This window comes from Mesocricetus auratus, unplaced genomic scaffold, assembly GCF_017639785.1.
Source record: "Mesocricetus auratus isolate SY011 unplaced genomic scaffold, BCM_Maur_2.0 Super-Scaffold_100010, whole genome shotgun sequence".
NCBI lineage: Eukaryota > Metazoa > Chordata > Mammalia > Rodentia > Cricetidae > Mesocricetus > Mesocricetus auratus.
Genome location: NW_024429194.1, coordinates 42,618,564 through 42,634,590, shown reverse-complemented (window position 1 = coordinate 42,634,590; position 16,027 = coordinate 42,618,564). Strand labels below are relative to the sequence as shown.

The 16,027-nt window shown below is 38.8% G+C and overlaps 1 protein-coding gene across 7 annotated transcripts in view; it reads left to right on the top strand.

Moving 5' to 3' along the window:
* The window catches only part of Pikfyve (phosphoinositide kinase, FYVE-type zinc finger containing), a 101,985-nt gene extending 92,729 nt beyond the window's left edge, over positions 1–9,256 (top strand). For all 7 annotated transcript variants that reach the window (XM_005070554.4, XM_005070555.4, XM_013113749.3 and 4 more), the window contains 7 exons: positions 898–957; positions 1,666–1,842; positions 2,810–2,913; positions 3,605–3,733; positions 4,788–5,049; positions 5,425–5,499; positions 6,065–9,256. In XM_005070554.4, coding sequence (XP_005070611.1) covers positions 898–957; positions 1,666–1,842; positions 2,810–2,913; positions 3,605–3,733; positions 4,788–5,049; positions 5,425–5,499; positions 6,065–6,180 — 923 coding nt within the window. In that variant the 3' untranslated portion in view covers positions 6,181–9,256. The remainder of the gene's footprint in view (positions 1–897; positions 958–1,665; positions 1,843–2,809; positions 2,914–3,604; positions 3,734–4,787; positions 5,050–5,424; positions 5,500–6,064) is intronic.
* The last annotated feature ends 6,771 nt before the right edge of the window (positions 9,257–16,027 follow it).

Sequence of the window (16,027 nt, the reverse complement as noted above, 5' to 3'; positions counted from 1 at the left end):
TCTTGTTTTAGTATTTTTTGTCTTAATAGATTTTTGTTTTGACTTTCATGTTTTTCGTCTTTTTTTTTCCTTTTTGGGAAAGAGGACTGAAAAGAAGTTGGGTGGGTAGGGAAGAGTGGAGGATCTTGGAGGAGTTGGGGGAGGGGAAAGAATATGATTAACACATATTGTATATAAAAAAGAAAAATCAAAACTGTAGATTGTCTTGGTGATATGCAGCTATAACCTTAGTACTCAGTAGGCTGAGGCAGGAGGATTGTGAGTTCATGGCCAGTTTAGGTCACCCTAATTCAAATTAAGCAAAATAAAACAAAAAAATAGCAACTAATAAAATGTTTTACTAGTAATTGAATTATCTGCTTACTATTCTGTATGTTACTGTTGGACTATAGGTGTATAAATGTGTTTCTTGGAGGGATATGATGCCTAACAAATGGTTTTGAAATGTGAAACTTAGGGTATGGTTTGTATTAGGATGTGTTCCACATCTATAGTAAACACAATGGATCTGGCCAGAAAGATGAGTCAAATGCAAAAGAAAAAACAACTGTGTAAGACTTTAACATACCAGAGAAGCATGTTTTTATATTTGAACCTAGAAAAAAATGTGCCAAAGCTGTGGGGATTCTTGATGTAAAGGCTGAGTTTACTGTATTGCTGTCACATACATCACTTACATGTAAGAAAAATTATTCAGCCTGAAATAGTGAAATCCCAGGAAAGAACATACATTTTTATTGTAGTCATTTACACAATTTGTCTGTCTTGTGTGTGTTTATAGTGATTTGATTAGGATATTTGTTTTACTAATTTGCTAACTTTAGTTGCTGTATTGGGAAGCAAGACAAAATGATTTTCTAACTATGCTTTGCTTTTATTAATGATATAACCTTTTAGATGAGGCAGATGGAGGAGATACACAGAGGAAACAACTTACAAATCCTCATGTGGAACTTCGTAAGTATACAATAACATTTTTTCCTTAATTTATTTTTTACATTCTAATCCCAGTTCCCTCTCCCTCCTCTCCTCTTCTTTCCCCAGTCCCCCCCATACAATAACATTTTGCCTAATGCCAGGGATTATAAGATGTGCAACTTCATTCTAGATAAATGAACTGTTTTTTTAAATGAGTATTAGGTGTTAGTATGAGTTTTAATTTATAAAATCTGTACTACTTATTTTCTTGATGTAGTTTATAAATTATATCTTGTAATTTTTAAAATTTAAATATTTTCTTGCTGTGTAATTGAGAGGCACAGAGCTTGACAAACAGTAAGGTGTTTATTTGAGGCTGGGGATGACGTGCTCACCCAGCATGTTTTTATGCCCTGGGTTCAATCCTCAGTGCCATATGGCCGTATGCTCATAAAAGACGATGTTTAAGAATTTCTTTTGAAGTACAGTGAAGAAATTACAGTAGTCAGTGTAAAAGTAGAGCACAGTCTTATATGGGAGTTATTCGAAGATAAGTAAGAGTGATCAGATGGTGTTCCCTGATGCTGTGAAGCTCACCACCACACAATTGTGATTGACCAGATTTTTACTTCATTATGAAAGATGCCATCATGGAGAAACCTAAATGGTTGTATTTGGTACTTGGAGAGGGAAGAGATTTTCTGTTTATGTAACTTTTTCCTCTCCTTTTTCAATTTCTCTTTGTAGAATTTTCAGATGCGAATGCCAAGTTTTACTGTCGGCTGTACTACGCAGGAGAGTTCCATAAGATGCGTGAAGTGGTTCTGGGCAGCAGTGAAGAAGATTTCATTCGCTCCCTTTCTCACTCTTCACCCTGGCAGGCCCGGGGAGGCAAGTCAGGAGCTGCTTTCTATGCCACGGAAGGTAACTCCCTTTACTTGCTAGTGCAGACAACTGACGAAGCACTTGAAGTGGGCATTGTGTGTTAGCTTTTGTCAACCAATGTTCTCTTGTTTCTTTCTGTTCCTGAGAAGAGCCATAGGCTCAGACATGGGGCAGATGCTTGTTGATCTTTTTCTAGTTCTGAGTTTTCCAAATGTATGTAGAAACTACATTAATTACTTCATATCTCTGTGATCCAAATACCTGACGGAGGCAGCTTAAGGGAGGACTAATTTCTCTCGGCTCATGTTTCAGCTCCTGAGTAGTTGGCAGTGGGAGCATATGGGGTTGGTAGCCATTCACAGCACCACAGACAGGAAGCAGAAAGTGAGGCTGGAGTAGTGGGGAAATAATTTTTCTCTGTTTACCAACTGGGACCCACATACTAAATGTTTCACACCTCCCCATAGTAGTATCACTATACTGAACAAGCTTGAAAACATGGGAATGGAGGGGGATATTTCAAATTCAAACCATAGCACACAGCTTGTAGGAAATTCAATTGGGTGCCATAGAACTGATAATAGAAAGGTAACAGTAGAAATGTTTGGCTAGAATATACAAAGACCAAGTTCTTTCCTACACAGGCTTACCTAATAGCATAATATCCCCCCCAACGCAAAATTATTTAAGACAGTGTAGATTTGTGGCTTGATAAAACAGTGGAGTTAATAAGGTTTTCTTTGAGAGTTGTAAAAAGTTAATGAATGAGTTCATGTTATGAATTTAGATTTGAGAAGTGGATGTTCTTGTCCATATAATCCTTAGAACTCCTAACATTTTAATTACTTGAGAATTGCTTTCTGATCAAAATTTTCACTATGTAGTTAAAAAAAGTTTCAAAACAGAAAATAAAGAGGTGATTTGGGTTCTCTGAAATGATTTCACTTTCATTTTATAGCAGACAATATGTATTATGATAAATAAATGTGGAATTTCTTCCTTATAGATGATAGATTCATTTTGAAGCAAATGCCCCGTCTGGAAGTCCAGTCTTTCCTTGACTTTGCACCACACTACTTCAATTATATCACAAATGCTGTTCAACAAAAGGTAGAAATCCTAAGTCTTGGCTTGTCACAGTTCATTGGTTTTTGGTTTTTTTTTTTTATACCCTCAGTTCTTCCTGATTGAAAGTTTCTCTGTGGTAAGATAAGAGCAGGACACACCTGGGATCTCTCTTATTCTATTGTGATGTGAAGGAATGGAGAATTTCCTACCTGTGCCACTGAGCAACCATGTAATCTTAAGCAATTAGCTTTTGTTTGGTATATACATACTTATATACATATATAAGTTAATTGAGACTATTAGGTGTCCATCTAATAACATATTTTTGTTGAGAAATAAAGGAGGTGCTTCCCTTAGCTGCCAAGGAAACCAATGGTTCATGTTTACCCACTTGCCATTGATCAATGACTGTGAATATTTTAGAAGGAATTATGGAGAGTTTTGTTTTGTTTTTGGTTGTTGTTGTCAAGTGATAATTTATTGTAGATTATTAGGGGGAAATAATATCCATGTGATGATAAAGTTTTTGAATTTGAACAGCTGTGAAGGACTGTCCTGTTGTATGTTTTATGGATCTACTAATGTTACTGGCATGCATTACATTCAACTGCAACTTCTGACATTGAAGAATTTCAAGTACCTATTCCTCGTATATCAGTAGAAAAAAACATATTATATGACTTAGAGATAAACTTATTTTGGTAATAGTTTATTTTGATCTCTTTTTGATTAGAGGCCCACTGCTTTGGCCAAAATTCTTGGAGTTTACAGAATTGGTTATAAGAACTCTCAAAATAACACTGAGAAGAAGTTAGATCTCCTTGTCATGGAAAACCTTTTCTACGGGAGAAAGATGGCACAGGTGAGGATTCTGGACTGTGTGAAGCATTTGACTATGAGGACCCTTTGTAGTTGGTTCTTAAATATAGTAAATTTGAATAACACATTGTGTTAGTCAATAGTGGACATTTAACTTATTTTTGGAAGAAAGAAAAATTGGTATGTAACTATTTTAAAATTTAACATTTAGTATTTTAGAATCAGGAGGCTGGTGGACTAAGAAGGAAGTTGTTCTCCCACCGTCTTAACTGTAAAATTGTATTAGCTGAGCACTAGAGAGATTGAGCACCTGTCAGTCACTTGGCTGTTCTTAGACTTCCTCTTGGTCTAGATGTTGTAAAAATGGCATTGTTACCTGATGCAGCTAACTAGGCACCTCTTCTAGACTTCGTAGTGCTTTTTGAAGTGCTGCTCCTTGACTTGTTTCTAGTTTGAAGACATAAACCTTGTGCTTACATGTAATTCAGTGTAGTAGTTTGTAACCAAGAATGTCTTTGTATGAGAATTCAGGCTGAGCTACACTGTGTGCTTAATGCTTTTACCTTCTGCTACTAGCTGTAACATCTTCATGAGCCAGGACTGACTGTAGAGCACACTCTAGGATGAACTGTTTCTACTCATTGAGTTCTTTGACATCCCTACCCTCCAGATATTCTGAAATTTATGCTCTCCTTTGTTCATTGCCTTAAATAATTATATAGAGTTTTAATGTTTTAAGTTTCCTAAGACTGTTTGTATCTTCTTTCATACTGTTGGACAATCTGAAACTTTTTAATACATTTTAAAATTGAAATTGACAGATTATTTCTGAACTGCTTTAATAATTGAGTACCAGTATATTGTTTTATATGGTACAATTGTATCCACATGAATTTAATGTATCATATACCATGTACTTTTTATATTACATGTTTATATCACTGTGTATTTATGATCTAAATTAGAAAAGTTAAATTTTAAAATAAAATTTAGTGTATATTATAATAGCCACAAGGAATTCTCTTGCCTTTTAATTGCACTAATTAACTATAGGGGAAAATTTGTACATAAATAATAAAGAATTTTTGTTTTGCTAGGTTTTTGATTTGAAAGGTTCACTTAGAAATCGAAATGTAAAAACTGACACTGGGAAAGAGAGTTGTGATGTAGTTCTGTTGGATGAAAACCTCCTAAAGATGGTTCGTGACAACCCTCTGTATATTCGTTCCCATTCCAAATCTGTGCTGAGGACCTCCATCCATAGTGACGCCCATTTTCTTTCGAGCCACCTCATTATAGACTATTCTTTGCTGGTTGGTCGAGATGACACTAGCAATGAGCTGGTAGTTGGAATCATAGGTAAGTCAATAATTGTACTTATGAGCTTTATAGCTCATGATTAAAACTAGAGTAAAATTTCAGAGAGCTGAACTCATTTAGTTGAACTTATAATCATTGGATATTTTTGGAAGCTTCAGTTATAATTTCAAAATAAACAAGTTTTCATTCTAGTCTGTTATATTCAGTTTCTTCATTTCTAAAAAAATAGATAAATGAAAAGGTAATGATAATCACTTTAAAAGAAGGGTCTGTGTCATGGTTGTAGGAATTAACTAGAGTAATGTGGGGACAGCCCTTTGAACAGCACTGGTAAGGGTGTCATAGAAATAGCAATAGTGCATTTCGATGTTCTGGCTTATGCTTCTGCTCATGTTGCCCTCTTTCCATCCCTAGATTATATTCGAACATTTACATGGGACAAAAAGCTTGAGATGGTTGTGAAGTCAACAGGAATTTTAGGAGGCCAAGGTGAGAAAATGTTGCTTTGTTTACTTTCAAACTGTTCTCATATATTCCTTGAATATTTAAGGTGCTAAAGCATGGTGGTCAGGCATGGTGGTTTACTGTAATTCCAGTGCTTAGGAGTCTGAGGTAGGAGCATCATGAGTAAGATCCTTCTCTACACACAAAACCAAACCAAAACAATGTGGTTGCCTCTGATGTTCAAAAATGACTTTAATGTGAAGAAGTATGTAAATAGGGAAATACTGGGTTTATGCCAGAGGTTTTCAAAGGAAGAAATTTTTAAAAAGCAAGAGATTCTGAATAAAAGATTGTCTTTAATTAACACTTGCTATCTTTTAGATTCTCTAGTTCATTACTGAGTTTAGATATCTCTGATCTTAAGAACTCATGCAGATATATATAGATATATATATATGTATTCAGTCATAGCAGACACCCTGCCTCCACTCTCAGAGTGCTTTGGCATATAGCAGTATATGGTTGGTTAAATTAGTTGCCCAATTCATTTTTTACTATGAACACACATTTAAACAGTTTTATTCCTTCCTTCTGTCTTTCATCATCTTAGGTAAAATGCCAACTGTGGTCTCTCCAGAGTTGTATAGGACTAGATTTTGTGAAGCGATGGACAAGTATTTCCTGATGGTGCCCGACCACTGGACAGGGTTGGATCTGAACTGCTGAAATCATGCAGATGATTTGAAACAGACTGTGAAGGAAAGTGGATCTGAGCAAGAGACCCAAACTATATGACACATATTATTTCTTTGTTTTATATATCACTGAACACAAAGGCCTTTCAGTTCTGTGACTGTCCACAGACTGTCTTTAGACTGTCCATAACTGTGGGGTAAACGCTCCATGGATTGTACTTTGCTTCTGTTACTTGAAATTAGCTGTCTGTAAACCAGGAAACTGTACAACGTTAAAGACAGGTTCTTTTTAAGGGCTGCAATTGGAGATGAGTATGTAGGGTAGGAAATTGAGTTATCATATTTACTAACTCTGTCACTCTGTTTGATAGACTGTGACTGTCTGGTAGACTGTAACTGATAGATTGTGAGTATTTGGTAGATTATGACTATTGTCTGGTAGTCTGTGACTGTCTGGCATCACATTTGACACTTTTTCCCTGAGAAGGTACTTACAGACTTGCATAATTCATTTTATGTTTCCTATGTAGTAACTTTGTGTTTATTCTTATAATTTCTGAAACTTTTAGGAAAAGTCTGATTTATTCTATTAATTGCCAGTTAAAACAGATTGGTGCTTGCTTTGCTAGGAATTTGATTTAAACTGGGAATCCTGTCATACTCTGTATTCTCCATCTTACTTTGTTTGTAACTGTGTTCACATTCTATCTTTTCTGCAGGAGATGAGAGCCTAAAACCATTAGCTTCAAAGCCTTTCATAGAGCTTTGTAAGGAGCTTGTTTAAAACTTCTCTGTAATGTACCAAACAGCACTCAACCCACATGTGTGTTTGCATTCTGGATTTTCGTCTCATTTTGGGGAAACAAAATGAGCAGTAAATGAATACGTAGTCACTGAATCCCTAAATGAATAATTAATAATGACAGATTTTTTTTTACAGTAAAAGATAGATTAAGGCCAATCCAAGAAACTGAGAAGGAACAATTGTTTTGTTTTTTTAATAGTGGTAAAGTATCTTTCATCACTTCTAGCAGTTTAATAGGATCTAAAACGTTTCAGTGTGGATACTCTCATTTTTAAGTTTCTACCACACTGACCAGTGCTGCTGAGAAATGCTAAGAGGTGAAGTGATTCCCACTTTAAGGACCTTGTTTACTAGTCTGTGGTCTCATCTAAAAAGTGGTCAAGAATCCTGAACTGTGAGTAGATGCTTTTACCCCAGAATAGTGCCCATGTCCTCTTGGCTTTTATGTAACAAGGATATTTGGACATTTATAGAGTTGTAATGATTCCATTTTTTTTCAGATTTCCTCTAATAGCACAACAATATTGGAGAGAGAGAGAGAGAGAGAGAGAGAGAGAGAGAGAGAGAGAGAGAGAGAGAGAGAGAGAGAGAGAGAGAGAGAGAGAGAGATTGGGTGTGATCTGCTTCATAGAATAGTCTGCACCTGAACTAGACACAAGTTTGGCAAGTTTGCTGTAGAGAATGAAGTGGTAACCAACTGTTTGTTGCTTATTGCGAGCATGACTAGTTTTGAATTCATAACAAGTTGAATAAGGGCTTATGTCTACCTGATGTTAAGCCTTGGCCTCATCAGCCTTTCATCTGTGCCTTGTGAAGGTGGACCAAACACTGAAGAGTCCAGCTGTGATATTAGAGGTCAGTAAAGTAGTTGTGCTGACATGAAATTGGCATGGAACTCTTACTTTCTGTACACCCAGACACAAAGGCTTTCTTATCTGCCTTGGAATGCCAGCTCTGTTTTGTCTCTGCTCATTTCTTCTGTCCTCACTTCTTGCAGGACTAGAATTATGTCTTGTTGGTTTCAGTACAGTGCATGTAGCTGAGCTCAGGGCAGTAACCAGTAACCCCCTAGAAACATGGCACCTCCTTCCTCTCTTGCCCCTGACCTGGAAAGCAATTTTGCCTTTTAAAGTATTGTTGCCTCTGGCATTTTGGTGACTAAACTTTCTGAAGCAAGAGTTATTGCTTTGAAAGCTTGACTTGTCCTTTTAAAATTAATGTCAAACTGGTATTAATGAAGGGGAAACGCACAATTGAACTGTTTTGAAAGGTACAAGTGTGTGACTCCTGGCTATTTGCGTTTAGCTGCTACCATGTATATGTATGTATATTTAGTATTTGGAGTGCTTTGAATTGAATGACTGTTGTCCTCTTGAACTCCCTTTCCTGGTCTAGAGAATATTAATGTTGAAAAGTTGTGAATAAGGAAGAAATCTCATGCTCAGAATATAACATGAATTCCAAAGCAACCGATAGAAACATGAGAGAATTATGACAGCATATTGCTTTGTATAACAGTCTTATTTATAAATATGAAGCTTTTTGATGACATAAAGTTTTGTTAAAAAAAGAAGAGACTTAAGTTTTTCCTCTCTGCCTGAGGGAAGAAAGGAGAAATAAGCTGTTATGAGCACTTTGTAGTCACTGAGGGTTTTTTTTTAATAGCTTCTCAAGGTTTCCTATGCGGTGTCTGAGCATCTATGTAAATAATAGGGCCATTCATGCTGACATTGACTTATATGACAACTTTGTGGCTGATGGTTTCTTGGCACTTTAACCATTAGCAGTGGACTTCTTGGAAGTGCTAAGGAAGATTATCAGCATGTAGAAAGTTAGCTGAGTTTCAAGTGTGAAAACTGTTGCCAGTGAGCTTGGTGAAGTCTGACCAGGACATTTATGCTCTCAAAGTGACTTATGCAGTATTTAAACATCTAGTGCAATGCCTTTTTTTTTTTTGGGTTGGTTTTGTAATAGGTGCAGTGTATTATAGAAAAAATGAAAATTACAATCATGAGCAGTTTTGTGAATGCTGCTTTGTCAGTTTTGTAAAAGAAAATGTACATAGGGTCTTTCAACAGGTTTTAATCTAGAAGAAATAACATTGTAAATCACAGTAGCTTCCTAATTTAATATGAAAAACTCAATATTGAAAGTACTTATTGTATTGGAATGTATATATTTCTCTAACTTTGTTTCCAGCTGTTTTATATGATTAACGTGTTATTTAAAGATAACTGCCCTAGCCTTTTAGAGACTTGTACTGTAAATAAAGAGGACCTACAATAAACTGGAATTTACTTTACTCTGCTAAGTTTTGGATCTGTTCGAAGAAGCTAATGAAGTGAGAGGAAGTTCTTGCCTGCTTGTGTTGCCCTCCCACTTTTATTCTCTTTTCATTCTGTTTCCAATGGGAGGATTTCAGTTTTGCATCCTGACCAATAATGGGCATAGCTGTATGGGCCATCCCATTCCTGCTTTTAGTTTTCTTGATAGAGCATTCAAGGAAGGGAAGCCCTTTTCTATACAGGATCTGCAATTGTGTGAGTGGGTGGGGCTCTACCATTCATTACTTTCTCCCATGAATTTGAAGATAAATACCGCACTGACTGAAGCTGAACCTATCTCAGTGCTGCTCACAGTTGTGGTCCTGAGGCTGTGAGAACCACTTTTGCCTGGAAGATGGCATAGGAACTTGACCTGTCCATTCCACACATTGATGGGGTGTTATACCCTATTTGGGGTTCATGGAGTTCACTTTGTAGCTAATGCTTTGGGCTTTTGTTTTCTGTGTTGGGAGAATACCTGTTTGCAAAATGTCGTGACTGGTGAGTATTGAAAGTTTGGGTTTCCAGCACTGGGAGACACGATATAATAGATCAGATCCACAATCTCTTTTCTCTTTGTTTCTCATGTGTCCTTTTTATTGTTTGAAAACTTCATATATGCACATAATGTGTTTTGTTCAAATCCACCCCCTTTCTCTCCCCTTCAATTCTTTCCCATTCCCTTCCTCACATCTTTCTTCCCTATTTCATGTGTTCTGTTTTTAAACCCACCGAGTCTACTCAATGCTTCCTCTATGTACATGTGTGTGGGATCATCTGCTGGACTATGGATAGACAGATTACTGAGGTAAACGGATTCTCCCTCTCCCTGAAGGCTAGTTTTTGACTAAGGATTAGGAATGTCTGACTCAAAAACCTTTCCCAGCCAGCAAAGAGTGAGGAAGAAATTCTCCTTAAGCCATTTAAGGCCCCCTGTGACTTGAAATGCAAGTGCATGCCAGCTTGGTGGAATGGCACTTGCTGCCAGACCTGAAAGACCTGAATTCCCATTCCAGAAACACCCATAGTGGGAGGAGAGAACCCACTCCCTGCAGAGTTTCCTCTGAGACTGGTGTATATTCATAAAAAGAAAAAAAAAAAGCTCTAGGGAAAAAATCAATCAAGGAGAACTTAAATTGCAGAAATTATTATACCAACTCTTCTAAACATCTAAATACCCTGAATAGGAGACATGATTTGGTTCTATGATAGCTAGTCTTAGTTCTCAACTCTTGACTACACCTGGAATTAATTTAAAGCCAAGCAGCTGGCACACCTGTGAGGAATTTTTTTGTTTATTTGTTTTTAATTAAATCACTTGAAGTGGGAACACCCACTTTTAATCAGCATTTTTTGTGCTGTGAAGATCCACCTTTAACCTGGGCCATACCTGCTGGTACCCTAAATAAGGATATGGAAGGAGGAAATTCTCTCTTTGCCCATTTCCCCTTACTCTGGCTGGCAAATTCATTCCTCCACTAACATTAGAGCCTACATCTTCGGAGTTTTGGTGTATACTGAAAACCACCTGAGACATCCATCCCTGTGGATCGAACACCTACTGGATTCTTGGACATCTCATTGGTAGACAGCCATTGTTGGACTAGCTGGACCATAGCCTGCAAACCACTCTAATAAATCCCATATTATTCATATCATTTAGTGTAATGCCTGTTTTGGTTCTGTTCCTCTAGAGAACCCTGACTGATACAGATCCCTTTTGAAATAATTTTGACTGCCTTATGCCTGTTGTCATTTCTAAGCTTTTTATTTCCATATTAGATAATGTTATGAGGATTCAGGTAAATGATTTAATACACTCCAGTATATATGAAAACTGACAAAGATCATTCATATACAGGTATAAGAACATGGCTTTCACCATCTGACAAAGGCCTGTACCTTTTGGCCAGTAGACTGAGATACTTCAGAGCTGTTAGAAGATAAGCACTGTCACTGATAACGGCCCCTGGATTCACACCAGCCACCATGAAATAGGCAAATTCTTTCATCTAGAAATTTTAACAAACATCTTTTCTCACTTGTAGAAAGATGGGCTGGACATTACTGTCTTACCTTCTTTTATTCTTCCCCTCTTCCTATGTGATGATCTCCCCTTCACAAATAAGGTTTGGTTCAACTAAACCATGCCTTTCTTCACAATTCTAGCACAACCTACATACCCACTGCTTCAGTATTCCAAACACTGGCCATCTCAACTAATGTCAATTGCTTGTTTATACCAAGTGAAGCCAAACCTGACCTAGTTTTAGTCTCTCAGTATACCTATCTGATAGACCCCTTCCTTAGAATGAATCTATGAAAGTGTGCAATATATATGAAGAGACAAAGCCACTCTGTATCTTCCTGTGGTATAAAAGTTCAAGGTCACCCTTCTCCAGGGTGTAGAGTCCATTATGGAACAAACATCCCATCTGTTCTGTACCACCTGTTGGCTTGCCCAGTGCCCATAGTTGTAGATGGATAGGAACATTGAACAATGTAGTTTGGTCATGAAGTATAACATTCCTGGATAGTTACTAAGACCAAACTGAAGGTTTTGTCTGCCAGGCATGTTGTGGCCTGCATTCTTTCCTGTTACAGCCTCAGGAGTATTGGAAGTGAAGACATAAAGATGCCACCATGACTAATGCCACTAGACCATATAGCCTGGTAGGTCACAGATTCCCCTTTCCCTGGCCTGTAAACAATAGTGGTCTCATTTTTATTTGATATAAGGTATATAGTGGGTTTTTTGCCTAAATGGTCAAGGTAACATAGATACTGTGTGGTGTCCCTCATTAGGCGTCTATCTTCCAGGGCTAGTCAGTCAAAAACTTTGGTTCCTTCATGCAAAAGGTAATGAACATCACATAGAGATGCTTCAGGGAAGACATTATAGACAGTCCTCATGTAGTGTGACTCCAGGTTCCATTCAGTAATGAGGGCCCTTCCCTAGCTTATAAATCTAGAAAAAGCAAATTCTAGACTTTTCCCATAGTAAAGGGATAAAGATTCAATATGACCTCACAGGCCTTGGAAGCATGGCAGTCAAAAGTTAGGGTAACCTCTGATGTACTTAGATATGCTGACTACTTACTGTAACTTACCTGAATATAGTGCTGCTTCCATGTAAACCACACAGGGCAGATGAAATCCACTTCCTATCCTACATCAAATAAATGAGACACAGTCATGTATTGTACCGACTGAGTCTAGGACTGCAGGACTTGCTCAAGGGCAGTGTTGAGGCTTTGCTTCTCTGTGTGTGCTCAACGTTCTTCCTTTGCGTAGATTTCCCATAGCAGGCTCTGTGAAGAGCTTCATGTGATATTTCACCTACCCACCAGGAAGTCATGAAATGATGTTAAACTGAAAACATTGAACACAGTCACTTGCCTCTCTCGAGTCAAAGCAGAGCTGTGGAGGAAGTTCTGCTTTCACAGATCCCTGGGAGATTTCCAGACAGGCAGATGACTGAGTTTGCAAATGAGCCTGATCAGAATGTCTCTGCTTGCCTTCTGAGGCCTTAGCTGGTAGGCAGCATCCCCCACTCCCACTCCAGCCACCTCCTCCTTCCGGGGCAGTTAGCTTCTGTCTGTTGCCAATTCACAGATCCCAGAGCACTCAAACCCAAGTTGTAGAGGAAAAGTAAGTCGACCAAGTTGATAGTCAAACTGGGAAAATCTGCAAAGCATTTTCTGTAGAAGTTGTGAATATGACTTTGTGTTTATGTTATAACTTGTAGCAGCTTGCAGGGAATATCAAAAGTTTCATTCGTTGGGGGACTTGGATAGAGTGACATCCTGACTATCTCTGCTTGCAAAGCTTTCGGTTTCTTCCCCCTTGCTCTGTTCAGTTGCCTTCCTGGTAAAGGGAACAGGCTGAGGCAACAGCTTTGCTTCCATATTCTCCCTGCTTGTTTCCTCGATGATTTACCACGTGGGCACTGTGGTACACACCACATGTACATGTGCATACCCCCATACAATGAATGAGTAAACAAAAAAAAAGAGAAATGTTAAGTATTGTGGTTTGAATGATTAATCAAAACTCATCTTGGATTTAGTCCCTATTGTGAGGTGTTAAGAAATGAGATGGAGAGGATTGAAGAGGTAAATAGGTCACAGAGGTGCACATCTTTTTGTTTGTTTTTGTTTTTCGAGAGGGTTTCTCTGTGGCTTTGGAGGCTGTCCTGGAACTAGCTCTTGCAGACCAGGCTGGTCTCGAACCCACAGCTATCTGCCTGCCTCTGCCTCTGCCTCCTGAGTGCTGGGACTAAACACGTGCACCACTACCACCCGGCTGAGGCACACATCTTATGATGGATTGATCCATTATTAGATGAATGAAGTATCCTGGAATAACTTGTAAAAGCCATTCTGGGTTTGCCTTTTTGTGCTCCCCTCTAACCATGTGGTGTCCTGTGTTACCTCAACACTTTGAAGAGTTCAGAACAGCTGAAGACCATCAATCTTTGAATCTCCTAGCCCTAGGAACCCTGAAATGATTAAACCTTTATTCTTTATAAATTACTCAGTTTGTATTATCCCAGTTTTAGCAACATAAAATGGCCTGTAACTGTAAATGCATTGCTTGGAAAACAAAAAGCAACAAATAGGAAGGGATGGTTATGTTAGCTAAGGTCTATCACCTAAGAAACCTACTGTGAAATCTAGGGAGAACCGCCACATTAGTCAATTACTGGTTTTGGTGACTATGACCATTATACATTCCTAAAAGAAAGGCCCAGTGGCAGGCTTGTACACAAAAGAAAAGGTTTGCCGTATATCCTGGTGCCTTAGGCTGGAGTGGAAGCTGTGGGGTGAGATGGAGACCCAGAAAGGAACTGACAAGCAGCAGACAGGAGCATGTCAACATGTTACTTTGCATCCTCAATACTTCTCAGGAACGGCCGTCTATTGGAAGACTGCCCACCTTTCCCCATGTAAATCAAGAGTCTTGGTTTGTTAATCTGTAAATAAAAACAGGACTGTAATTTTACTGTGTTTCTTGTTTTCCTGATTGCTACTTGCTGTTTGTTATTTTGGAAGATCCAACTCGATAGCTTCACCTTTAGAGCCTTGGCTCTGAGGATTGGAGGACCAGGGGAAGGCATTTGGACAAAATGAGGCTGCAGGGACGGACAATGGCCACTAGAGGACACTAAAGCACTTGTTTCTAGGATTTGCACATTGTTTCAGAGCAAAGGAAATCATAGTGGACTATGGGGCAAAAAGAGCCTGTCCCCCAAATTCACTTGAGCCCAGTCCTTACTCTTTTGCATTTTGTTCTCTCAAATTTCCATTTTCATGTTGAGGTGGAGATTCCAGATGCTTGTTTAACTGTTGTTTAGAAACTTAGCTATTTCCAAGAAAGTTGTCCTGAAGGTTTTTCGACTCTCAAGTACTACGTAATTTAAAGATTTGCGGTCTGTATAGTATTGAAATAGTAGATCCAAGGCTGTTTGTGAAAACGAGTGGACTTACTGTGATGGGAATAGCGCCACCTACCTTCAAGGTGTTGATTTTAATTAGATTTAGTGGGCAGTGGCATTATTTATTGCCCTTTATTGTTGTTAGCGTGCTAAAATGCTCTCCCCTTCCCCAGTTCAAAGGACTGATTGTTTTGAAGCTAGAATAAGACATGTGAGTTTAGGGAGCATCTACAGTTGTCCTTTGGTAGCCTCTGAGGTTGTTCCCAGACTCCCCTACTCCCAACAGGTAGCCGACAAACAGGTCCCTACTCCTTACTGGAGTGGTGCTCACAGGGCGAGGACTCAGGCTACCTGAGGCAAAGTGATCGCTGTATAAACAGGTTGTTTCCTTGTAGTAAACAGAGGCAGAAAAATGTATCTAGGACAAACACAAATTTTAGTATGTGTTATCTGTGGTGGGTTGAACAATGGAATGTGGAATCTGCAGACACGAAGCACCCGTTGCCATTTCAGATTTTATTTTAAAGTCTGTCTTGGACCAGTTTCTTCACTCCTGTGATTTGAATATAGATTGACCCTATAGGTTCATGTGTTGAAGCCTGGGTCCCTTGCTTTTGGCACGGCATCGAGCAGTGGTGGGAACTTTGGAGGCGGAAGGCCTGGCTGAGAAAGGACACTAGAGCATGCCTTTGAAGGGTCTCTTGTCCCTGGGACTTCCTCTGTTGTGTTCTGCTTCTTGGTCACCACGCAGTGGGAAGCATTTGCCACACTCTCTTGCTGTCATGATGTTTCTGTCTTGTCACCAGTTGATCATGTGACACAGTGAGCCCAGATCAACCTTTATTCCTCTGAATATGCTGGGTCTGACTGGTAAACTGCTTCCCTACATTGTGCAAAGCCTGGCTTTGTGGGTTTGGTCTCCAGCACTGAAAAAAGGGAGCAAGAGTACAGAGGCAATCTAGAGAACAAGGAAATAATTGTAGATCTCAAATGCACAAAAAATTTGCAGAACCTTTCCTCTTTGGAAATCATTTTCTGAGGTAATTGTCAATGGCAATATAAAGCTGGACACTTCTTACATGATTAGAACTCTGGATACCCGAGTCAGGTTCCCAGCAGACCTCTGGCCATCGCTGCAACTCTCATCTCTCCAGACCTCTCTCCCATGAACTCCAGCTGTCTGGTCTCTCAGCTCTGTCTCTGTGCCAGGAAGTACAAAGAATTCCTTGTAGTCCCTCTTTGCTATGAAGTGTACCTGGGGACAAATGTCTATACTTCCCACCCTCCAAGAATCCTATCCTTACTGGTGATA